We start from the raw sequence: 26,927 nt of genomic DNA, 5'->3' as shown, positions 1-26,927 counted from the left end.
CGGTCCCCGAGACCTCCATCTTTCTGTCACTACTTCTTGTAACAGTTTGTATAGCTTATCTGATCGGTGGAAGTTATTCTCGTATAAGGTAGCCAGGTGTTGGATCATATAAATACCTGATAGCCGTTGTTCTGCTCGGGGAAGAGCCGGAAACATTTGTGCTACTATATCTGGGCCGTATACCCGGTGCTGTGATATCCAATGGGTGGCAGACCGGGCCAATTCCTTTTCTTGTTGAGTAAGGGGAGGCTCATTGTCCATCTATTCATCTAGGGCTCTTTCTGTGGACTGAAAAAGGTCTTCCGAAGAAGGATCTAATCTTTTAACTTTCCGCGACACTCGCGGGGTTCGCCACTTGGAGCCAGGACAATGTCGCGCTACACCCAGGAAATTTATTCTACCTAGTGTCGGACCCTCATCTTCCTCTGAGTCGTCCTCCTGTGTGACTTTCTCAGAGTGGATGGTGACAATTTTCTTAACCAGTCTTTTAGTTATTTTGTCGATCTGATGTCCCAGATTGTGTGCTCCCCTGTGTACCTGATCACTAAGGTCTATTAACTCAGGGTCTACGCTTCCATTACCCGGGTCTAGTTCCCGGATCAGACAATTTATGATGAACCGCAGGAGCAGTCCTCTGATGGGAACTTTTCTATTTTTCATGACCTGGACCAGAGTATCCGGACCTTCACCTGTTCGTATGAACTCATAAACTCTATCCAAATGCTTCGTTATATCAGGGACCTTCTGGAGTTGACCCAGGGCTTGTCTTAATCTCTCTGATATCGTGGCCATTGGGCCACTACCGGGTTCGGGGTCGTAAGGACACTGAAGAGGCGGGACATCGTCTTTATCCACAGCCCCGTTCCCGGACACTCCTAAATCAGAGGTGGAACCACCGGCTACTAGTTCAGGAGCACGTGTAGACGGGCGTGTTCTAGGCATGTTAATATAAGCGGGAGTGGTTCCGACAGATAGGCAGGGAGAAAATTGTCGGGAGCAGTGGGAATTACTTTCACTGGGGATTTGGGAGGTTCTTCTATAATTTCTTCTGACAAAACGGGATAAATGCCAGTAACAAGGGCGCTTCTTTCTCTATCTGCCTGTTCAGCTAAAACCTTCTCACCTTCTTCCTGTAATTGCTTTTCTTTAGCCTGTTCCGACATTCTCTTACTTTTCTCGACTTTCCCTAGTTCTTTCTGGGCCCTCCTATGTGCTTCCTTACGCCATAACTCAATGGCTTCTGTCTGTGAGGGCCTCGCCTTTCGTTTCCATAACTCTTCTTCTACTCTCATAATACATTCTATGTCCTAGGTACCTGCGGCGGGCCATCTATGCACCATTTCTAATTTTTCGGTATAGTCTACCCAAAGGCCTAAGACTAATATGGCACTCAATCCATGTTTGTTATACATGAAATGTCCAGGTGTATCTCTAGGCGGGATTTTAACTGGTTTCTCTAATAGATTCTTTTTGGTGCCGATCGTACGTAATTTGGAAAACAGAGGCATTCTTAAACTCAACTAATTACGGTTAAAAAGACTTGGAATATACAAAAACAAAACAAACACTTTATACACTAGAATATAGTGCAACCGTACTGGTCTCACGAATGAGACACGTCTTTACCGTTTTCCAAAAATGGAACCCGTCTTTATACTTTCCCAGTGGTACTCACCAAGAAGCAAAACTTGAAGACCTGGTCATCGGACTCTTGACGCTTGCGCAGGAATATCGGGGCTCCAAAGACCTCGGACTCGGCGTTCTCACTGGTCGGGCTCTGGGTTGGGACGCTCCGCTATCTTCTTCACCGCCTCGTGTGGATGATCAGTCGCAGTCTGTCTCCGCTTCGTCTCGAGGGAGTTAGCGGGAACACACTGCTGTTGTGCACTTGAAGTCCGTCGAAAGTATGGAAGGGACAAGGACCCGACTTACATCGTCGGCGCGTAGGGAAGAGGGAGCGTTCCTGTTCAGGCGCCAATTAATGTGGTAAATAAAAAACTAATTATTTACTCTGTCGGAATTTCTATAATTACCCAAGAAATGGTAATACATAAAATGAGGAGCAGAGTCCGTGGTCTTCGAGTTGAAAGGGTTTTATTCCAGAACTCGAGTTAAGGGAGAGCTCCTTCACCAAGCGGGTTCAGGAGTAGTCTGCTTTACTTGGAACATAACAGCACTTATATACATTATGAGTACAATCAAAAGAAGGAGTTCCCCCAGACTTGATTCAATCATTCATGATGTAATCATACGGAAGACATAGCATGCTTGTTCTCGTTTAAAGAATAACTTGGATTACATTTACACATAGACAAACATATTGCATTGGAGTGATTGTGGTGACAAGTTACAGAGTTACTAGTGTCTGGGGACAGAGAATCGAGGCATTGTTACAGGGTCGTTTCTGTCGGAAAGGTAAAGAGGACGAGGCATTGTGCGTTCTTTACTTCTTACACAAGGGCGGTGATGTCTCACAATGGTATATGTGTGCAGCTGGGAGGAAGGAAAATGGGCTGTGGTTAACTATTCTTCTTCATGGCTGTCTCGTGTGCTTGATCAGGTTTTCCCTTGATTGTTGACCCAACCCGTGGCTGTCCCCGCAAGCTGAGAGATCATTGACGAGCGAGAGCTGCTCGTTCTGTGACAGAGTTGGAGAGGGGGGGTTTTGGCGAGCCAACCATCTTAACTGACTCCGTTATGGTCTAAGGGAAACTATCGAACGGGACGGAAACCCGTAAGATACACGATGGCTGGCCATTATTTTCTTTGCATGTGCCAGTACAACGAAGAGAAAAATAGGCATGAGGGGGTATAACAGGATCTGTGCTTGAAGTAGGAAAATCGGCTTGCCTGGTCGGTGTTAGAGTGAATAGGGTGCATGATGGGACACCAGGCGGAAAAGGGAATTTTTAGTCAACTTCCACAACCCCGATGATGGAGTTGTAAGTACAGACCTCAAAACCTGGTTATTCCTCCTCCGACCACTGATATTTTTTTACCATTGTCCTTGCTTTACCTGTAGGCGGAGTCTGTTGTTATCTGTTTCCATTACTGACCCTCACCAGGCTCTGGTAACTAGTAACTATTTCTAACCCTGTCTGAACTTGAACTTTGTCTTTGTTTTGTTTTCAACCCTTAAATCTCAGTGGCAGCTGCTGAGGCATTAAGTGGTGGGGCAGTGTGGGGCAGGCAGCACGGGGGCAGCGCAGGGATTTAAAAAAAAAAAATTGCTTACCTGTCACCAGCAGCATCCGTGCTCTTCTGACCTCTGCTGGTCGACTCCCGGCATGCCACAGGCTCCCCTACGCCAATCCAGACATGGGTCTCATGCTGGTATTACCAAACATGCGAGCAGAGCCGTGATTGGTGTGAGAGTCCCCGTTAGGTGCTCAATAAAGGACTACAACTGTGCGCTTGCTCTCCATCCGGCTCTACAGCACAGCTCGGTGGAAAGATCGAAGTGCGCATGATGGTTTGGTCGATCTTGGATGGACAGCCAAACTGTAATGCACACTTGAAGCAGTGCCATCACTCCTCCTCCTTCCTGCAGCTGTGTCGTGTCAGAATGGATGCCCACCACACCCCGCCCTAAACTCGGTTGCAGGAAATGAGCGAGGAAAAATTATTATAATTTTTGTCATTATCATCACCCCACTGAAAAGCAGTGAGGTGATGTTTCGCTGCCTTAGCAGAGGAGCCGCCACTGTTAAGCCTGCTTTATATGCCTGTTTTATGTACTGAAGTCTTCTCAAAATGCAATGCTGCATTGAATCTCTACTCTCTCTGGGGTTTCCTGGGAAACATTCCACAAATTAGAGTCCATTGTTCAATTTGTTTACTAATTAGCTAATTTCCATTGATAAAAAAAAAAAGATAAAGAGAGGAAGAAAGGCCTGTGTGAATTTACCAGGGATAGCATTGCACAACATTATTGATCATTTGCCCCCCTCCTTACCACTAAGAGGTATGTATGTCAGTTAGTGACTGCAATCAATATTTGGAAGCTGTGGACAGATTGAAAGCTCACTTTTTTGAAAATCCACACATTTTCATGGATGGACACAAGCTTTGCACTTGTTATCAGCTTCTCAACGGGCCCACTGAGTCCTATATTCCTGTATCATTCTTTCTTGCTTGCTGAGTGTTATATTTGATGATACTCTGGAGCTATATATTAGTGATCAAACTGTTGTTAGTTAATTCAACAAGAAGATTCAGGAGCAGCTGCAGAGACATATGAGCCCTACTTTAAAAGAAACTATTCCTATAGTTAAGAGTCTTGCAATTTCACTATGCTTGGATAGAGAAATAAATGAAGGGAAGCATCTAAGGGAAGATGTCTGTGACATTAAGAGTAACCAAAACAACAAAGTTAAAGACAAAGTCAAGTCTTCTTCCAACAATTTGTATACTGTACATTGCTTCTTCCACTGTGAATAAAGTATATGTGCAGCAAACATTAAAAACTCTCCGACAATTGATGATGAGTGTAAATGTAAGAAAACAGGGCATTTCCTCACCATGTGCAAAAACTCTTCAAAGTGGATCAATGTAATTCATGAACCTAGGGGTAAAGATGAGAATTCCAAGATTCGTCCGATATGTTTTTTTGAGGAGCTATGGTCCAACGAGTCCAGAGGTAATCCTAAAGAAGATTGCGCAGGAGCACATGCGCTGTAAGTCATTACCATTGAAGATATTGCAGTAGGAGCTGATGAAGGACAATACCCGCCTCTAGTACGTACCATATGTATAGCCAATGTTCCTCCAAAAGTTCTTGCAGACTCAGGTTCTCCCTATAAAAGTATTTCTCATTCATTTTACAAAACTATATGGCGTAACACTATAAAAAATATGTAGCCAAGATGTATGCATCTCATTAAATGCAACATTTGTTTGGGTGGCTATATCAGTGTTATTTAGGTATAATAGTTAGAACTGGGGTTGTTGTTCCTATTTCATGTATTGAAGAACAAGTTAGCACTGTTTTGCATAACATAACAAACAGACCATCCCAAAGGATTTTCTATGTACCATTTATTGACTGGGAGTTAATAAGGTAAAGACCCTTTGATGACATTCAATAGCACGGACGTTGCTTTGTTCGCCTGATGGAGGAATGATTGAGGGGAGTCCTTCATAATATAGATGCTCCTGCAGTAAAGCTTTAGCTAAAAAACTAGTTTCACAAGTTGGAAGAGCACATGGCAGATGTAAGATTCCATTCTTGTAGCTATAAAAGCTATGCACCGACTCCAGGTTGTGTGGAACAAGGAATTCATGTCTGGAAACTTGTTAGTATCTATATTCACACCAAATGTTAAAGTGGGAGTGGGTGGGCTATTTATTATGTGTAAGATTGAAAAGGTCCTTTGAATCTGTAGCCTTGATAGAGGTGTTGTTGACCAACTTGTTAAAATCCACTCCATTCCCTTAACCTCATCGCTGCTTGACAGTTTCCCCTGCTGTGCTGGACAGCAATAAAAACTGGTGTGGTCATGACGAGCTCAGCTCATCATGAGCACCTGAGAGGTATATGCCATGATGAGCTGAGCTCGTCATGAGCCTGGAAGGGGTTAACTGGGGTCCTTCACCTCCTGGTAGTGTGTGCTGTGTGGCTATGTTACATGTGGTATGCTTAGAGCCTGTACAGTGTACACTGTGCGAAGGGTTTCATCTTTGAGCGCACACAACTTGTAGAGTAACTGTTTTGTTTGTTCTTGGAGCACCCCTTGGAGTCTGTGCATCAAATACCCTTACATGTTTTTTTGCCGGAATTTCATATTCAGCCCTGAAATGCGCCCAGTAACACCTCCTTGGCTAAAACAGCTTGGCTCCATTGTGAAAAACAAGCCCTGCCGTGCTCAGAAACAAAGTAACTTTGTTTGGAATGGTTGGCTTTTTGCCTCATTTGTTTCCAGTTTCCAATGTAGGAATCCTGTGAAAATTCCGTCATCGATGTTCCTGTTTCTTTTGGGGACTCAACCTGAAAGTGGTGCAGCTGCACATGTGGCCTTGGCTTCTCACAAGTGCCCCAGCTACACAAAAGTACTCTATGCAGTCAATGCCTCATGCCTGTTTTGAGTCTGGAAGGAAGCTGTGGGGCACCAGTTGAGAGAATCAAGTGCCATAAGCAGGACATCCTATTGTTCCTAAGCCTATGACCAGAGGTAATATAGAAGCTGCTTTCTTGCTTGGAAGATGAGCAGCTGAACTGCCCGGAGTGGAGAAAGAACTTCTCTGCGTGAGAAGACAGGGCAAGGCCCAAGTAATTGAGATTTTCAAGGAGAATCAAGTGGGCAAAGTGGGTATTTGGCCAATTTCATTGGAGTTCAATAGTAGTCAATGCCCTGGGACAGAAATTGTAAACAGCAATATCTACCAGTGGTACTTCTTTGGTGAATACTAATTGCCCCTGGATATGGAAATAAAAGTATAGACATGGCCATTGCTAGAGTTTGAGCCTTACAATGTAGTTTCTTTTGCAAGACGTTAAAGATTGTTCACCATTGGTTGATTAGACATTTGATAGCTGACGTGAAGCATTGAAAGGGATAAAATATCAACAATACATTTATGAATTGCGAAGCCCACGTGACTCCACAATAAGGACCAGGAATCGCTGAATATGATTAAAGGGTTTTATTTCGATTACCAATCAATCCAGTAAATATGCAAGCCAAGTGTAGGTTCAATAAGTACATTAGTATAATAGGGAAAGTAACATTTCACAGGTGATTAAGATGCAATAGAAAGAGATACAGAATTGTGACAGACAAAATAACACAGTAACAAATAAAAGTGAACAGGTGTTCCATAAAGAAACATTCCTTCTCTCTTCTAAACATAAGTCACATATGAGGTAATCGATCTAGGAGCTCCTATTCTGGAGCATAGAAGGTGGTGTCAGCATGATCAGACTTCAGTAGATGTCGAAGGAAAATAGGAAATAAGTGTTTAGCATAAAGCTTCACACTTTCAAGAAGAGGGCAAGCAGAGAGGTCTGTGCCTCTCGAAGCTAAAAGGAATGTACTTTAACCCTAACTGTGTGAACACCAATTTAAAAGTAACAGGAAATGCAGAAATGTTTTTATCTCTCTTCATACTACCAGGCACCAATCCAAACATTACTTGAGTGAATCTGCAACATAGCTCTGAATTCCCAACGCATCGAACTGTAACTGCGGTTTTCAGCCTTGAGCATCTTGCCATCCTGGTACATGATGAACAGAAAGCTTCTTTTGACCATTGTTTCTCCACGCTTACTGCCAAGTTTACCTCCAGGTCACTCTATCAACACTCTAATACAGACAATACACCTTTCTCTAGCTAACAAAATAATAAACCTGCAAGAAAAGAAAAACATTCTGGCAAGAAAACGCATTTTAACTGAGGCATGTAGTCAGGCTGACTTTGATTAAGCATTTAATGTGCACTTTGAATACATGATTATACATGCACATGTGTAACTTGAAGAATAAATGTGAAACATGAGTAAAAGAGTACATATTTACATATGTAAATATAACTTGAAGTGTTACTGTAAAAATGTGAAGAAAGAAAGAATACATGCTTTCATTTTAAACTGACTATTAGTGCACAAGTTTATAAATTTCGAGTTTATACAGTGAATACATTCCCTTAAAACATTTGAATGCTTCACACGTTAATGAATTCAGGGTACACAGTGAATATAATATCAACTTCATGCATATAATTGCATTTCTGTGACGTGTAAGGGTGGAGTATAAATTGCGCTGCTCCAACATGGACTGGCAGATGCCACAGGATGAATAAATGTACCCTAGAATACGCTCACTTTTGCAAGAGGAGATTTACAGCAATTCTGGCACTAAAAGCTGTTGGCAGTTGAATGATAAATAGCTATTTAGAGGAAATCAGTTTACTTACCTCAGAAAGAGTGAATGCTGAGCTGGCCTTCCTGGATTTCAAACTGGTGATCAGCAGATGTCAGAGGTGGGTCTTGACACCGTAAGTCACTTTACTATCAATTTGAATAAGATATCTGCAGGGAAGCGCTACGTATGATGCCAGGAGCTCTGAACTGCCCTCTACACCAACTTATTGCAGAACCATTTAGGAGCCTCACCCTGAGAAGCATTTGGTATCCAGACACCCCTTATCAAATGGAAGTCTTCACCCCAAGACTGTGCCGAGTGACTATATGGTCTCCTGTCTGTACCTAAGCAGGCAGCTTTATCTGTCGTTTACAAGAGGTGAACCGGGGCTAGTTGGGAGTGTGAGGAAGGCAGACTGCCACTGGCAAGGGTACTGTGGGCCTTTTTGCGAGCAAGAGAAATGCCTCCCTTCATTCAATGGAATAAGGACAAAAAAAACAGATACTAATTGGGGTGCAGTGGCTCCTGGCTCCCCGGTGTAACTGCACCTGCTTCACTCTTGATAGCTACTCTGAGGGCTTTAGGTGGGATTAAAAAACTGAAGCCTATTGAAAATGCTTTAGTTCTGAAATGGCGGGACTGTGAAATAACTATAACGAGGCTCTTTGAAGTTACATCAAAGGCAGTGAAGGGTGGCACAGCTGCAGAGGTAAGATTTATTTTTTCCATGCTTGAGGGTAAAAAGGAAGAGAGCCCGATAGGGACACGTCTCGGCACCTGCAAGACCCGGCCCACTTAAAGCCCTGGCTACTAACTCTCCTGGACGCCCTCTCTCTGTCCTTGGGCAGCCGACTTAGATAATGGATGCTGCTGTGGTTGAATTTTGGACATCTGGAGTCCAGGACATCTGGAGTCCAGTCAGCATCTTCTAAGAAATTAATTTGAGCTACAGGGAGAGGGCAGCGTCCGTTCAGTGCATGACAGCTCTTAAGAGCCTCGATTCGATGGTAAAATGGAGGGAAGCAGAAGGAGTGTCGTCACATCCCCCTCACACTCTGCTTTCCTGCAGCTGGTTGCCTTTACTTGTCACTCAGGAGCTGCTGTGCCCCCCGCCAAGTTCTCACCCCACGCAGCGCGCGCTGCTAGGGGCGAGGGGGTCTTCCCGCCCTCACTCACCTGGCATAGAAGCATAGGGGCTGCTTGTTCAGACTCGGCCCCGGTAGCGTTGCACGCTCCCCGGGGCCTGAGCGGCTCCCTTCACAGCCGGTACTCGACAAGATAACAAAGACCTTGCCTGTCGTGTTTGAAGATATGGAAATTGGTCATTTCCGCCACGCAGGCGGTTGTTCTGTGAGCCCCTCACGCAGCTGCCTGTGTGCACCTTGTTTAAACACGTAGCACAATCTTTACTATTGTGTTCCTTGTATCCTGCTCACAGCAACTCCCAGCTTCCGGCTCTGCCGGTACCTCGCATCTAAGCTCTCATTCTTAGAAGGGGGCGAGCTCGAGCCTGGCGCACCCAAGTGCTCATTCTTAGAGGGGGCGCACTACAGCCTGGCACGAAGCAAATACCTGGATCTGGCTCGGCTCGAGGTTCTCTTGGAACCTCGAGCCCAAAACGAGCCGCACTTTCATCGGAGGCGGTGAGGCCCAGTAGGTACAGCTGCCCACCATGCAACACCGGTGATCCAGGTTCAAATCCAGCCTCGACCCAGAAATCCCGCCGAATGTCCCTGTGTTGGAAAAAAACGTGCAACATTCTCAGTGTCTCTTGTAAGGCACTCTTATGCTATTGAGAGAGTTTCACACTATGTAAAACAGCAAAGAACAAAATGTGGATTCTGCTTGCCACCCACACTCGAAGGTCATCAGTCCAGAATGAAAGAGACACCCATTTAGTGGCTGAATTGCAGTGTGAAACTGGAAAATCTGGGCTCAGACCTTGCATCCTCGAATGTGATCCTCGGCAAGTAGGATTTCACGAGCATCCTTTTTGTTCACTATTACATATGCGTGGACCTTCAAATATATGAATTCAGGGTGTGCTGTACAAAAACCTGTCTTTTCTTTGATCTAATAGACTATAATTGTTGAAGTGTATAATAAGAATCCAGGCTACATATGGGGTACACGTGACCTTTGAATTGCCTCTTAGTTCACTAATAGCATTATCATCAGGGCTGGGGTGGGGACAGGAATGTTTCTCAGCTGATGTTTAAAAAGTCTCACTTTTTAATAAATCCTTCTCAATGCAGTGATTTAATCTCACGTGTTAAGCTGAAGTGCTTCAGTGTTTTAAACAAACACACTTTTCTGAAATTTGTACATGCCTTATAATATTCTTGCATGATCTATGTTGAATTATTTGCATGTCAAGTATGTTTAAGGCTCAGCTCATGTACAGGCTCTGGTTCAGCTTGCCCACCTCTGCTTATTAACTCTGGGATCCGGCACATAGCTCTACCGATGGACTTCAATCCTGGCCTGCAGTATATTCTGCTATTCTCCCAGAACCTAACATATATATATGGTTGTGATCAAGGCTGCATGTCTGGCCGCCGCAACGTGTCATGTTGGACCATTTTGATGAGTGAATAAACGTTCATCGTTATTCACACCAGCTTACGGAGTCTGTGCCCTTGTGTTGTGCCAGAATTGCCTGTCGTGGCATTGGGATTACTTCGCCATATATATATATATATATATATTCCACAAACATCCTGGTTCACCAGAAAAACGGGTCGCACTCCTCACTGGTTGTTTTTGCAATTTTTTGTTTTATTTTCTTAAGCGTCTTGTATCAAGAAATTCTTTAGGCATTACAGACGATAGAATCATACGTGTTTCGGCATTTGAAAGGCCCTGATCATGGTATATTTTGCATGTACACACATATATATATATATATATATATATATATATATATATATATATATATTCCAAGAAACTGCACAACAAGACGCCGTACTCCGCTTGGACCCTCCCGCAACAACAGTGGTTCGTGCCGGGCAGCGAGCCCATCAATTCATTCAATCATACCAGTGTCCACACAATCCTGGGACAGTATGAGGCACTTACACAAATCGCGTGTTAAAGAAATTTAATCAGCCAAGATAGCAGAAAGCATAAACACACTCGACGCGTTTCGGGGCTCCTCCCCCTTGGTCACGAGTAGTAAACAGAGTAATAGGATGATGTTACATATACTCAAGTCACATGGTCCGTGTAAAATAAACATAAACAAAATACTTCGCGCTTAATTCAGCGCTGTGAAACTAAATAATATTATGCATTTGTTGAATATCCTGAAATCAGGGTTAAATATAAATTGCAAAACATAAAATGATCTTGACCCTTTCCCTTATTGAGAAAATAGAAAAAACGGTTGTTATTATTATTTACTCGACATTCTAATGCCCAAGTGGGTTTAACATTTTTCACATATATTTAGATTAGCTTCCTCCTATATAGGCAATGAAAAGCAATCTAAAAGTCGTTATTCTGCCCATGTGGGTGAATGCAAATTATCTGGAAAACAAAATAAACATATCCACAATTTGTCAATCGGAAGGACTAAGACAGTTATCAGATACCAATAACTATTGCAGAAGCAATCGTATGGAATATGAAAATTCGATCAGACAATTTGAAATACAATTGTTAGAATGGAAAACCAAAGGGCTACTTGAAGAGGAGGAATATAGGTTTCTATTGTGTAAATCTCCTAAATTACCAGCATTATATCTCCTCCCCAAGGTTCATAAAAGTTTATCACATCCCCCAGGCAGACCTATTGTTTCTTCAAATGGTAGTTGTTTTGAATGCACCTCCCAATATGTTGATTACTTTTTACAGCCCCTTGTTCAGAAATTGCCATCTTATGTCAGAGACTCAGGAGATTTCCTGAACAAAATCAGAACAGTGGTATGGGAAGAGGAATTTTCACTTCTTTCATTAGATGTGACTAGTTTATACACTTCTATTCCTCATCAGTTGGGACTTGATGCTTGCATGCATTTCCTTTCTACGAGATCCGTGTCTTATCTTCATCACACCAAAATGCTCATCACTATGATGGAACTATGTCTCAAGCAAAATTAGTTTTTGTTTGATAATAAAATCTACAGACAGACCCTCGGGACCTCTATGGGGACTTGCTTTGCTCCCAGCTTTGCGGGTCTCCATATGGGGTACTGGGAGGAGAGTGTAGCATACAAGTCACCTATGTACCGCGGCCACGTTATCAAGTGGCTGCGGTACATAGATGATGTACTGATTGTGTGGAGGGGGACCCAAGAAGAGGCTAATACTTTTGTGCACGAACTTAACCTAAACAGCTTCAATCTCAAATTCACTAGTGTTTGGTCTAGAGAAAGCCTGGAGTTCCTGGATTTGAATGTAAAAGTTGAGAATGACAAATTAGAAACAGTTCTCTTTAGAAAAAAGACAGCGGGTAACAGCATACTCCACGCACGTAGCTGTCACCCCAATTCACTAATCAGAAGTATCCCAGTAGGGGAACTGTTACGAGCCAGACGCAATTGCAGCACAGAAGAAGCATTTTTAGTGGAACAATGCAATATGGCAAAAAGATTCTCTGAACGTGGATATTCCACCAAAGCCATTACAGATGCACAAAAAGCTGTAAAAAAACGATCTAGAGAATCACTTTTACAGCCTAAACCCAGTGAACCTGCAGATAAAGAAGAGAACAACACACGGTTCATAACTACTTATAGCAGCCAAGCAGGCACACTAAGAAAGAGTCTGAATAAATTCTGGCCAGTACTATTAAATGACTCAGACGTGGCCAAATTTGTCCATGAATTCCCACAAATCTCTTTCAGGAAAGTGAGGTCCTTAAAGGACCAATTGTGCACAGCAGTGATTCCCAAGAAAACCATAACCACCGGAGTGAGAGGCTTTTTTACCTGCAGAAATTGCAAGGCCTGCAAGAACAGTCGTAATTTGAAAAAAGTACGACTGTCATCCGCATCCAAAATTCTGATTATCCAGGAACATACTTCATGCACTAGCGACCATGCAGTCTATGCCTTATTCTGTCCCTGCAATAAGACCTATATAGGGAGCACGATTAAACCTGCTAAATTGAGAGTGCTAGAGCACATGCGTGCAATTAACAACATGGATAAATCTTATCCAATAGCGCGCCACTTTTTCACTCATCATAACCAAAATGCTAATCTATTGAGTTACTGTGTATTATGTACAGTTAAATTTGATGAGAGGGGTGGGAACCGTGTACAGAAATTAAGGAGACTTGAATCACGCATGATCATTCAATACAAAACACTGGTTCCGAATGGCCATAACTGTGATGAAGAGATGGAAGTACATTTGGGTTGATTGATTTTTTAAAATAATATTCTGGTTTCATTGAGCGCTCTGTATTTTTGACCTGTAGTAATTCCTATCGGAGATTTAATATGAGAACATGTCGTGTACTTTAAGACTTCACGCCCTTGTTTTTAACCTCTTTTTGTTCTGTAATCTAGTTTGGTAGGATTCACTTTGGTAGCTTACTAGTTTTATATATTTGATTCACTGGTCCCCTTTTTCACTTTCACTGATCACTTTTTATTTCTTTTTTCAGGGTTTTTGTTGTGTAAAACTGTGTTGAACAACTATATCGACCCTTTAAGAAACTTACAATGAAACGGCATTGGAACTGAGAACTCGACAAGCAATAATGATTTTGTGCCCACAGGGGCATTTCCGATTGACAAATTGTGGATATGTTTATTTTGTTTTCCAGATAATTTGCATTCACCCACATGGGCAGAATAACGACTTTTAGATTGCTTTTCATTGCCTATATAGGAGGAAGCTAATCTAAATATATGTGAAAAATGTTAAACCCACTTGGGCATTAGAATGTCGAGTAAATAATAATAACAACCGTTTTTTCTATTTTCTCAATAAGGGAAAGGGTCAAGATCATTTTATGTTTTGCAATTTATATTTAACCCTGATTTCAGGATATTCAACAAATGCATAATATTATTTAGTTTCACAGCGCTGAATTAAGCGCGAAGTATTTTGTTTATGTTTATTTTACACGGACCATGTGACTTTGAGTATATGTAACATCATCCTATTACTCTGTTTCCTACTCGTGACCAAGGGGGAGGAGCCCCGAAACGCGTCGAGTGTGTTTATGCTTTCTGCTATCTTGGCTGATTAAATTTCTTTAACCCGCGATTTGTGTTCGTGCCTCATACTGTCCCAGGATTGTGTGGACACTGGTATGATTGAATGAATATATATATATATATATATATATATATATATACACATGTGCATTTACATATATACATTACCTACTGGCGGTCGCCAGTAGGTATATATAGTTAGGATTTTTTCTCTATGGGATTTTTGAAAATTCTATGTCTAATAACTTTGGCGTTTGTGGACGGAATTGGCTGAAATTTTCAGGAAAATGGCACATTTTGTTTCTGAGCAGCCCTTGAAAATTTGGGGGGGTTCGTCAAGGGGGGGCCGAGAAAAAAGGGGGGTCCCAAAACGTGTTTTTAACATTGAGTTTTCTATAGGGCGGTTGGCCTCACTTTTAGCCCGAACGGCTGAATGGATTTGCACGAAACTTGGCAAAATTGTAGGGACTGGTAGCCCGATGTGCCTTTGCTAGGTCTCAATATATGTGCTCCAGTGGATTTTGAGAAATTAACGTTCAAAAAAAGATATATATCTGTAACAGCGGACCGGGCAGCGCTCCGGTTCGCGGACTTTTCGTGGTACGGAGCTTTGTGAAGCGAAGCTGATTGGTTCTCCGGCGTCTGTGAACATTCCAAACAGTCCGTAGCGGCCGCCATCTTGTCTCTCGGTAGGATCGAGAGACAAGAGGAGGCCAAAGCGAAGGGGCAAATGACCATAAGGGGGCATAGTAGATCCTCGCTGACCCCCTAGGTTTGATGTGGAGGTTTTAAAAGGGCCCCGCGGGGCAAAAAAAAAAAAAAATAATAATAATCGAACGGCTGAATGGATTTGCACGAAACTTGGTAAAATATTAGGGACTGGTAGCCCGATGTGCCTTTCTAGGTCTCAATATATGTGCTCCAGTGGATTTTGAGAAATTAACGTTCAAAAAAAGATATATATCTGTAACAGCGCTCCGCTTCGCGTAACGGAGGTTTGCGAAGCTGATTGGTTCTCCGGCGTCTGTAAACATTGCAAACAGTCCGTAGCGGCCGCCATCTTGTCTCTCGGTAGGATCGAGAGACAAGAGGAGGCCAAAGCGAAGGGGCAAATGACCATAAGGGGGCATAGTAGATCCTCCTTGACCTCTTAGGTTTGATGTGGAGGTTTTAAAAGGGCCCCGCGGGGCAAAAAAAATAATAATAATAATAATGGAACGGCTGAATGGATTTGCACGAAACTTGGCAAAATTGTAGGGACTGGTAGCTCGATGTGCCTTTGCTAGGTCTCAATATATGTGCTTCAGTGGATTTTGAGAAATTAACGTTCAAAAACAAGATATATATCTGTAACAGCGCTCCGCTTCGCGGAGATAAAATGTTATCTGTATTACCTAGCTGTTGCTAACACCAGTTAGCGACGGCTAGTAGGAGATAGCGACCATCTTGGGCTCCACTTTGCATGTGAGTGATATTTATCACTAATGACATGCAAAGTGGGCATGCCAAGATGTTAGCGACTGGAAACAGTTGCTAACATCGCTATCTCCTATTATCAACTTTTGGAAATATTCGCGATAAGCGCGAATATCTCCAAAAACTAACACCTGCCCTGAGCAGTTCTTAGCCATGTTATCCAATGGGAGGTGGATAACATGGCTAAGAGCATTAGCTCGGTAATGCATGAATATCGCTGAGTTTTCAGCGATATTAATGCATTGCGGTAGTTTTTTATCGTATTTGCGATAAACCTTGATAATAGCAAGGTTTATCTGCGATAATTTCTGACGATGCTTAGCGGTAAAAAAATCGTTGCTAAGCATCGTTAGGGATAAATATCGCTTAACTTTGGTAATATGCCCCAACGTCTGTTAACGTTCGATTCGAAGGAAATCAGGAAGTGTTGAAAAACATTGTCTGCGCCATCTTGCCTTTTTTCAAATGCCACACTTTTGTCGTGCACGGCAGTCATTTTAGATGCCTTGACCAGACCCACTCTGTGCACGCTGTCGATCCTTAGCATGGCTCCCCACCCTCGCAAGCATCTCCCCCAGGCAGTGGTCACCCCCGCTCTCTGTCTTATGCATGGGTAATAAACCACCCCCCATCTGCGCTGCTCTTCCCTGAGAATCACACCCTGTGCCCGCCCGACACCTCCCTTTCGCCCTATTCACTACCGCACCCTCTGACACTCCTTTTCCTCTGTGTCCGATTGTCCAGGCCGGTCCTAGGGTATCAGCTAGCCCTGCAGATGTAGTTTATGGCCCCAGCTGTAAAGAATCACCCCTCTTCAAAGGAGTTATAGTAGATCAAGGCCCACACTCGATGAGATCCGTCACAGCAGACGCGTTCCTATTATCTGAAAACCATCCTGTATTGTGATTGGGGAGGGGACCGAGCCTGAAGCGGAAGATTCCAGGGATGACTCTTTGTACATCAAAGTTTTTACAATTATGTGTCACATTAAAAATATATAGCACTCCAACAAAGTAGTAAGATTATAAAACTTTAATAACTTATAAATATATACAAGAAAACAAAAACAGTAATAACATATAAACATTTTTAGGGAAAAACAACGAAGTAGCGGTCGGCTGTGCGAATAGTCCCAACGCAGCACAACGTCCAGATTTCTGGCGTGGGGCGTCGCGGGGGGTGGGTCATCAGTAGCAAACTGTTGTGCGAATAGTTCCAAGGCAGCAGAACGATGGCACCAAGGTGATGTCCAGTAAGTTGCCGCACTGGTTTTGGTATCCTACAATGCTGCTCCGAATAACGGCGTGGGGCGCCCCGGGGGAGGCGGCGTGAACGGGCCTCTCCAGGTGGAGTCTCGTCTGTTGTAGTGGGGCGCCCCTTTACCGTTTCAGTTGCCATTCCGTCCGCTTTTGGTCCACTGTGTCAAAAGCCGCAATTCAGCTGAGTTGCGCCCACTCTTGCGGTGCAGCGATAGGCGGCTGTCACAGGACTCTCAAAATGGCGGCAGGCTGTTTCCTTTTTGGGCCTGGTCCACTGAAATGGCCCTGGGACACCTTGGAAATCGGACGCTTGTCTGCTAGGTCTTGGACCCCATTCTCGAAAGCGTCCCCTCCGCCTTGAGGATTCATCAAAAGTTTTGGGGGCCCCCGACTCCTGTAGGCTTCTGGTGGGGAGCGGCTGCCATGATTGCTCGCGGAATGACCACGACGGAGCTACGAGATGGTGGTGCTCTCATGCTGACGCCAGCTTCAGTCTGAAACATCCAGAAACAAGGTGGGGCTTTCATCGTTTGGGAAAAAAAAAAAGTTTTCATCCAATGAAAAGTGTTGTTTTTAGGTCATATGATCAAGCCTTCCATCATTAGGAAACCAAAAGTAAAATGAACCAATGAAAAGTTTTATAAACAAGTCACATGACCTGTTATGCGGCATAGGGTATAAAATGCGGAGAAAATACGTTGGTACGTGAGGCGGCGTCAGTAGCGGACCGATGTGCGAATAGGCCGAAGGCAACACAACGCTCCAAGATCCGGATGGCACCGAGGTGGTGTCCAGCAAGTTGCAGCACTGGTGTGGCCATCCTACAATGCTGAAAGTCGGCGTGGGGCGCCCCGTTGGCCTGTGAGTTTGCGTCAGTAGCGGACCGATGTGCGAATAGGCCGAAGGCAGCACAACGCGCCAAGATCCGGATGGCACCGAGGTGGTGTCTAGTAAGTTGCCGCACTGGTGTGGCCATCCTACAATGTTGAAAGTCGGCGTGGGGCGCCCCGTTGGCCTGTGAGATGGCGTTAGTAGCGGACCGATGTGCGAATGGGGCCAAAGGCAGCGCAACAATATTTTCTGACTAGAAGACACCACAAGGCGCTGAGATGCCAAGATTCGGATGGCACCGAGGTGGTGTTTAGCAAGTTGTGGTACTGGTGTGGCCATCCTACAATGGTAAAAGTCGGCGTGGGGCGCCCTGTTGGCCTGTGAGATGGTGTCAGTTGCGGACCGATGTGCGAATGGGGCCAAAGGCAGCGCAACAATATTTTCTGTATGGAAAATACCACTAGGCGTTGAGATGCCAAGATCCGGATGGCACCGAGGTGATGTCTAGCAAGTTGCTGTACTGGTGTGGTCATCCTACAATGCTGAAACTCGGCGTGGGGCGCCCCATTAGCCTGTGAGATGGCGTCAGTAGCGGACCGATGTGTGAATAGGCCGGAACCTGCACAAGGCGCCAAGATCCGGATGTCACCGTGGTGGTTTCATAGTTGAGAGGCACTTCATCTGCAGTGGGGCGCCGAGATCCGGATGGCACCGAGCTGATGTCTAGCAAGTTGCTGTACTGGTGTGGTCATCCTACAATGCTGAAACTCGGCGTGGGGCGCCCCATTAGCCTGTGAGATGGCGTCAGTAGCGGGCCGATGTGTGAATGGGGCAAAGGTAGCGCAAGAATATTTTTGGAATAGAAGACACCACAAGGCGCTGAGATTCGGTTAGCACCGAGGTGGTGTCTAGCAAGCTATGCAGCTGAGTTGCGTGCGCACTTGCGGCGAATAGGTCGAAGGCAGCACAACAATGTTTTCTGAATAGAAGACACCACAAGGCGCTGAGATTCGGTTACCACCGAGGTGGTGTCTAGCAAGTTGCTGCACTGGTGTGGCCATCCTACAATACTGCTCCGAATAACGGCGTGGGGTGCCCGAAGGGGGGGGGGAGGCGGCGTGAACGGGCCTTCCTATGTGGAGGCTCGTCTGCTGTAGTGGGGCGCCCCTTTACCGTTTCAGTTGCCATTCAGCTGAGTTTCGGCTGCTCTTGATGCTACAGCGACAGGCGGCTGCAACAGGACTCTCAAAATGGCGGCCTGTTCTTTGGATTTGGGCCTGGTCCACTAAAATGGCCCTGGGACACCTTAGAACTCGGACGCTCGATTTTTTTTCCTTTCCTGTACATGCAAAAAAAGGTAAATGCCCGGTACGTTACACGCTTCATCTGCCACGATGAACTCTCCAGAGGAACCGAAAAAATATATAGTTATGGTAACTATACCATGCATCGTCATATGGAGAGGTGGCACCAATTAATTATAGTGCTGCATAAAAGAGAGATTTGGAGGAGAACCCCTGACCTGGTAGTACATTCATCAAAGAAGTGGCACTGACAGCATCAGAGGCAAGGGAAACGGTCCCAAATATTTAGAAGAACTTTGGAAAGATTAAAATGACATGTTTAGATTGTGGCAAATTAATTTCATGTGGACAGATGAGTGTTACTCTAATAAATACAGCATATGAACATCATCATAGTCGATGGTTGGTAGAGACATTTTGACTATATCCTGGACCTGCCCGTCCTCGCCCAAAATGGCGCCGGAATAAATGGGACTCGTAACTCCTTGTTGTGTACTGGTTGCAGAACCTTGAAATCACGAGATACGTATGCAGTTTTGAAGCACATGGCGGGCGGGGACGAGAATTGATTGAATATTTCGACATCCCTATTGATATTAAGTTCTGATGTGTTATTGATTACTGTACTATTGAAAGTTCGAATTAACGTCACCCATGGTACTTGCCCGCAAATGTATATCTAGATAATTTTATTGTAATTGGCCCTGTCGTATTTTAATTATAAAATGTACGTCCACCGATTCCGTAACTGTTAGACACCTTAGTTCTTGCAACCTAATGGCCCGCCCGTTACGTTCCTCTACAGTGTAAATGTCTACTCATCATATACGATTACAGTTTGCTCCGTGGCCGGCCCACGTGGTTATAGGCTCGTATTTGTATAATGAAATTTTCACAATAAAGGTTTTTAAAAGAAAACATGGTAGTAGTATATACATTGGTAAAGTTTTTAATAATAGTCACTGTTTTCGAATCATTAAAAGGCAAGTGAAATAAAGCAGACCATTTACATGAAGGGTAAAAGGTATAATACGAAGGAACGCAGTAAAGATAAATGGTCAAGGGCTGTTGTGTTTTCTACTCCTGCAACATAAAGTGATCAATAAGAATCTCATATTCAGGCGTATCGGCGACTAAGACAGCTGGTCGACCCTCTTTTGCTCAACGGCTCCGTCATGGGACGAAGAAATGCTCTTTTTCTCGAAAAAAGAATATATTTTACTTGCAGGACAGTTGTAAATTTTCCGGGAAAGTACATTAGCCTGGAACATTATAACATATATTTAAGAAAAAATAATGTTCGGAAGTAATAAAATGCGTAATTTTTAGGTCATATGACCAAGCCTTTCATCATTAGAATAAGAAAAGTAAAATGAACCAATGAAAAGTTTTATTAACAAGTCACATGACTTGTTATGCTTACGTTACGCGCTGCGCGCCCCGGATGACTTCCGGATGCGCTAACGCGGCGCGTCATATGACGCATTACGCGACAACGCAGGTCCAGAATATAGTCAAAATGTCTCCACCAACCAGCAGTCGGAACACAACCCCTTTCAGCAGGCTAAATAGTTCTGTTAAATGACAACAGAAGGGACAGGCAACAAGAACCATCAGTCAAAGAGGGGAGGGCTAGTTCTTCTCTACCGGGTTACATTGGGGCGCTACCGGAACTGATCGAATTGGTAGTCTACAGTGTTTCTGGATGTTTCAGACTGAAGCTGGGGTTAGCATGAGAGCAGCACCATTTCGTAGCTCCGTCGTGGCCATTCCGCAACCAATCATGGCAGCCGCTCTTTATCTTTATTTTGGGCGGGGTGGGTGGCGGAGCCGAGCTGTTTTGCAGCCATCATTGTGTGGAGTTCAGTTCATCTCACTAGTTTTGTATTTGTCATGAGGGGTTGTTCCTAATGTTTCTATTTTAGCGAGGTCAAAAAGAGATCCCATTAGTGGCCTACTGATTTTGCTCGATTCCTTTTCTTTTTTTTTTACACGATTTTTCGTTATCTGCAAAGACTAAACAGAGTATTGTGACTCTGTGTTTGTTTGTAAATAGAGAATGAACCAAAGAGAACCAATTCTAAAACAGTAAATACTTGGATAACAATCAATCAAATGGAGAGAGAAGCAGGCACGACGTATTACAACGGGGGCAAAGGCCTGCGTTAACTACCCTTCACTATGTGTGAGTACTCCTAATAGAAATGAGGGGAGGGGCACCATTCAAAGCAGATCAGTGTGCATAAACACGAAAATGTTTTCACTTACCACGTACTTGACATTCGACAGCTTATGATATTTGCTATTAAAAAACCATTGAAATTCACTGAAAAAACCATAGGTTATAGACCATATATAGTTAGGAATTAGCATTTACAAAACCTTGAAAATTCACTGAAAAAACCATAGGTTATAGACCATATATAGTTAGGAATTAGCATTTAAAAAACCTTATTTTACTCACACAAAACCATTGAAATTCCATATATAGTTAGTTGCACTAACTATATATCGCGCACCCGCAATCCACTGCTGATGATGTCACATATTACATCATTCATGACATGGTCAGTGACATCACTGATGACATCACTGATGACATCTCAAATGACATCACTGATGACATCACTGATGACATCTCATTTGACATCAATGACCACATCACTGATGATATCATTCATGTGACAATACAATGCATCTCCTCACATTTTAATATAACCTCTGTTTCACCCAGTGTTAAATACAGAGTATAATTTTTGAAACCATTGACACACCAATACTAGTTACTACATACGCACTCACTGATTCCTACGTCTACACACACATTCACTTATTCACCCATACAATCATTCATACATACAATCACTCATCTTTACAACACTATCATATGCACTCATACACCTATACAGACACTCACACTCTGCCACTCATCCATGGAGTTACTCACACACCTAGTCAGTCCTGTAAAGAATCAATCACACTTCCATTTTCTTGTCTATACAGTTAAACATAGAGCACCTTACATTTTCAAACATATACTAACACATACTTACTTTCTTATACAATCATTGATACAAGTACACATTGATCTGCACAGAGTCACACACCTCCCAGCCAGCCACACACACACTCAGTCTCCCATACAAATACTTGGACAATCAATCAATAACCCATATAGTTAATCATATAGCTACTGATCAACACATGCAGCAGTTTACAGAACAACAGACATAATGATGCACAAATTAAGACAGTTTAGTCACTAACCCATGCACTCAGTGAGACACATTTAATCACTCACTCATACATTCAGTCATGCACCTACTAAATCCTTTGTCCAGACACTTATACATCTACTCATTCTTCAATATGTAAAACATATTTAAACTTTACAGAAACACACAGTCACTGGATGATGTCATCAGTGATGTCATCAGTGATGTCATTTGAGATGTCATCAGTGATGTCATCAGTGATGTCACTGACCATGTCATGAATGATGTAATATGTGACATCATCAGCAGTGGATTGCGGGTGTGCGATATATAGTTAGTGCAACTAACTATATATGGAATTTCAATGGTTTTGTGTGAGTAAAATAAGGTTTTTTAAATGCTAATTCCTAACTATATATGGTCTATAATCTATGGTTTTTTCAGTGAATATATATGTATATATAAATATACACACACACACACACACATATATATATATATATATATATATATATATATATATATATATATATATATATATAAATGAACAAAACACCTTGTTGAAATAAAAGGAGATGGAATTGGCACTCCTTTGGTTCTTCACTCCGGCTTTATTCCTTTAAAAGTGACTTAATCTACGCGTTTCTGCTGCCAGAAGCAGCCTTGTTCACGTTACGCATATATACATATTAGCCATTGGTGGTCACCTCTATGTAGTTATAGTTAGGTCAGAGTTTCCATAGGAAGTGCTTTTTTTGTTTCACTATTAAGTCTGGCACGGTTTGAGAAATCTTCACAAAACTTTTAAAAAAAAGTCCATCCATCTTGGCTCCGGCAAAGTTTTGTGCTAATCTGTCAAGCATGGGCCAAGAAAAGATGGGGGCCTCAAAGCGTTGATTTTCCATTTTAATTCCCCTTGGAAGCTTTGCTATCCAGTACAAAAAAATTGACTGGGCAGCGTTAGTTCTTTACTCAGAAAACATGCATTTTGTGAGTTCAGTCAAATCTGTTCAACCGTTTTTGAGAAAGTATAATTTAAAGAGGAGATCAGGGTGGGCATGAAGGGATTAAAATGTTAGATATATCTTGATGGTCAGTCCTGTGGGAGTCTTGCAGTATTGTATTTTTTCTATTTAACGCTTACAATCCCTGACAGGGCGCTGAAGCGCTTAAAAAAAGTTTTTAAAATTGGTATTTTGGTTGGACAAGGGAGTTTTTATCTTTTGTCGGCCATTTGGAGAGTGCAGGATAAGTCCTGCAGGACTGAGCAATTTGGTCGGCTGACTGCCACTCAGGGGCGTAGCTTGATCAGTAAGATTGGAGTGTGTGTGAGCTTCAGATTTTCCATCAATCACGCTGCCTCCTAATGTTAAAATACATTAAACGACAAGCAGGACGCACAAGAGGGGCTTAAGCGGCAGTGGAAAGGGAGCGATATGCAGACTGGTAGGACTACTAAGTGAGAGAAAACACATTATTTTGTGAAATAACCAACATTTGTGAAGTTTTTGCAAACAAAGAGAGGGTGAAACTGTGTGTCTGTTTTTGTCTGTGTGTGTAAAAATTCGTGGTGAAATCCGACAGACACCTCACCATACCCAACGAAAGCACATGGGCCCAACTATTTATCACAAGATACATTTACGGGGGGGGGGTGTAACAGCCCAAACCACCCCCCAAAGTTACGCCCCTGATGCAACTCTAAATAAAATGTTGCTTTTGCCATTAAAGAACTCAGGGACTCAGTCCCCATTTGTGAAAATGTTTTATGAAAATAGTATAAGGGGCAGTGTAGGGACACTCTGGTCCACTGGAACTGGTGGGGAGGATCCAGAGGGATTCTCTGAATGCCAAAATAAAAAGAAAATTCACACAGTGGACTCTGCTGCACTTTCCAGACTGGCCCTCCCATTAGACACTGTGGTACTAACTCAGTACCCACCTCTCAAGCTTCACTTCTCATGCTACTCTGGTACAATGCAAGCTTTATCAAAGAAGCACGGATGGGACAGTGTTTCAATGGGTGTAAAGTTTGAGCAGTGACTATTGCAGAAGTACCAGAGGTCAGGCCCTAACAAAAGTCTGTGTGCAGAGGGGACCTTACCATTTGTTGGCTGTGATTTGCTTGCTTCTTATCTGATGGCTTGCATTACTCTATTTGTCTTTGTCCCTCCATTGATCATGGCCTGTTTATCATCCTTTAGATTGGCTGACTTGTATCCTAACACCACTCACATTTAGAGATCTAGATTCTCCTTTTCTTTTAGCACTCGATGAGAGTGCATGTGCTTTATGGAGCTCTCCCTTGTGTGCAACTTCCTCCCCACCAATCACTACACCCTTCTCCCTGAGTGCCCCTTCTGCTGCAACTCACTTATTTTACTCCCTCATGAGCTGCTTTTTCTTCCACCTACCCACTCCCACACACTTCCTGCTGTTCCCTCCTCCATCCTCCAGGTCCATTGTGTCCTTCTCCTTATCTTTCTTTAGACTTCTATAAAGTCTTTCCCTTACCAGTGTACGCTACTACCCTTGGCCTTTGTTGCCAAAGTCCCTCTCAGTTGTATACCTGTCACCAGCTTCTGCATTGCTTCCTTAGCCCTAGTTTTTTTTTTTAAAGTTTATTAGTTTAGCACAGTTACTTAAAACTATTGCTGTACAAAGTCTACTTTCGCATGAATATAAAATTTAGTTTTTAGCACATTTATCGAATAAGAACAAGGCTAAAAAGCAATTTACAAGGCTGAGTGGCCAGTATGCTTATTAAGAAGCAGTATTATGGTTGCCTATGTGAACGTTTTGCTATACTTGGCCGGATAAAATAGTTAGTACAGAGGGTACTAGGCCAAGGGACGAAAAAAGTCTGTAATGAGTCTTTGAGGGGGAGGGGGAGGAAGCATGGCAACCAAGGGGGGTAATAAAAGCTTGTCCAAAAGTCTCACAAATTTTCCAAACCTAGCAAGTGCTTGAATGTCAGTAGATGTAAAGCACAAGGCAGAGGCCTCCCAGCACGTCCTGGCGCCCCATTTTAGGAACAAGGGTTTCAAAAGGGACCTCCTGGGGGCTGCTAGAGCCGGGCAGCAGCACAGGAGATGCAGCCATGATTCGGAGTGGTATTTGCACAGCCTACATGCTCGCCCCTCGCTTGTTGGGGCCCATTTATTAAAGGCCGTCGAGCGCAGGCCTAGAAGTCGCATAAACATTATGTTCTCCCTAGCCACTTTGCCTCAGTTTTCCTGGCAGTATGCTTGTGGACGCCCAAGAAGATACGAAGAGTTCAAAGGGAGCAGAATGGTTGGTGCCTTTAGAGCCTGCAGATCCATAGACTGTGAAATAAGTTTGACTTGCTTATTGATGGTGCTTTTCCAGGCCGAGTATGGAATAGTGGCTGAGGGGAGAGATGACTCGTCAATCGCTAACACTCTAATGGCCTTTATAATCTGGGTATTCCAGGGATTGCCCGGGCTAGACAGGATTCCTTTTAGCTGGAATTTAAGAGTGTTATCACCTGCTTTAAAGAGATTGTCTTTGTAGGCCCAACTCCAGTCGTAGTCTAGCCCACTGAATAAAACTTGGCAGATGGAAAAGTTTTTTATAGGTGGAGATTTGGGCGAGCTCAAGACTGGAGGAGCACGCTCCAGGAAAGGCCTGGTGACCATAAGTTAATGCAGGAAGTAGAGTGGCTTTAGCCACCTTCAGGATAGCTTCTGCAGAGGGGCTGCTCAGAGTTTGGTTCAGCCGGGTCAGGGAGTATGTTAATGCGCCTGCTCTCTTTTGCAGAGCGGCTAGGTGAGCGGTAGGCCTAGACGCCTCGTTGAACCAGACTCCCAAGTAATTATATTTTACTGTTGTATTAATCCTGGCGGGTCCGATGTTCCATGCCAACTTTTCTTGTTCTTACATCTGCCAAATACCAGTACCTTCGTCTTTGCCTGGTTGATTTTCAGGGCATTGGCGGAGTTATATGTATGGAGCCCATTTAAAGCCCGTTGGAGACCCGATTTTGCTTGGTCCATTATTACAATATCATCTGCATATTGTAATATGTGAAGAGGCTTTTTGGCTGGACCCAATTTTGGCGGGAGAAGGTAACTATTCTCCAAGAATGTTCCGAGGTCGGCTGTGTAGAGATTGAACAGCAGTGGGGCGAGAACACAGCCTTGCTTTAGTCCATCTTCTACGGCAATTCTTGAGGAAAGTGTCTTTGGGCTGGTTTTAATTCGCACCCACGTGTTCTTATGCAGAGCAATTAGTGCGTCTAGTAGGTCATGCGGGATCCCCCATTTGTTCAGCTTCCTCCACAAGATGTTCCGAGACACTTTGTCAAAAGCCGCGCTGTAGTCTATAAAGCAGCAATAGAGTGGAAGGTGGTTTTTTTGTGCAGCTTTTTGACTCAGAGCGGCTAGAGTAATGATGTTGTCTATTGTGGAGGCCGATGCCCGGAACCCAGTTTGGTAGTATGGTAGTATATTGTTTTCTTCGACCCATTTTTCCAGCAACCGAAGAAGACATCAAGCGTATGCCTTTGCCTCCAGGTCTAAAAGGGCAATGAGGCGGTAGTTAGCCGGTGACGCAGGGTCACCTTTCTTGAATATGGGGCATAGAGTCGAACCTAACCAAGAGTCTGGGAGCTGGCCTGTCGCGAAAACGTTGTTAAATAGCGGAGTCAGAAGGTCAGCCCACTCTTCCGGGGCGCATTTAAATATCCCAGCTGGTAGACCATTGGGCCCTGGAGCTCCGTCTTTTTTCATGGCTCGCAGATACTTGGTGACCTCGGCTGCAGTGGTCAACTCGAGTTTTGGAACTATAT

The 26,927-nt window shown here is 43.6% G+C and overlaps 1 protein-coding gene across 1 annotated transcript in view; it reads right to left on the bottom strand.

The window, feature by feature from the left end:
- Positions 1-4,326: 4,326 nt before the first annotated feature.
- The window catches only part of LOC144783320 (uncharacterized), a 43,717-nt gene continuing 21,116 nt past the window's right edge, over positions 4,327-26,927 (bottom strand). Inside the window, exon 3 of the mRNA XM_078662355.1 lies at positions 4,327-4,430. Coding sequence (XP_078518481.1) covers positions 4,327-4,430 — 104 coding nt within the window. The remainder of the gene's footprint in view (positions 4,431-26,927) is intronic.

The sequence above is a fragment of the Lissotriton helveticus genome, chromosome 9 (genome assembly GCF_964261635.1).
Source record: "Lissotriton helveticus chromosome 9, aLisHel1.1, whole genome shotgun sequence".
NCBI lineage: Eukaryota > Metazoa > Chordata > Amphibia > Caudata > Salamandridae > Lissotriton > Lissotriton helveticus.
Note: the sequence above shows the minus strand (reverse complement) of the source record. Positions and strands in the feature narration are given on the sequence as shown.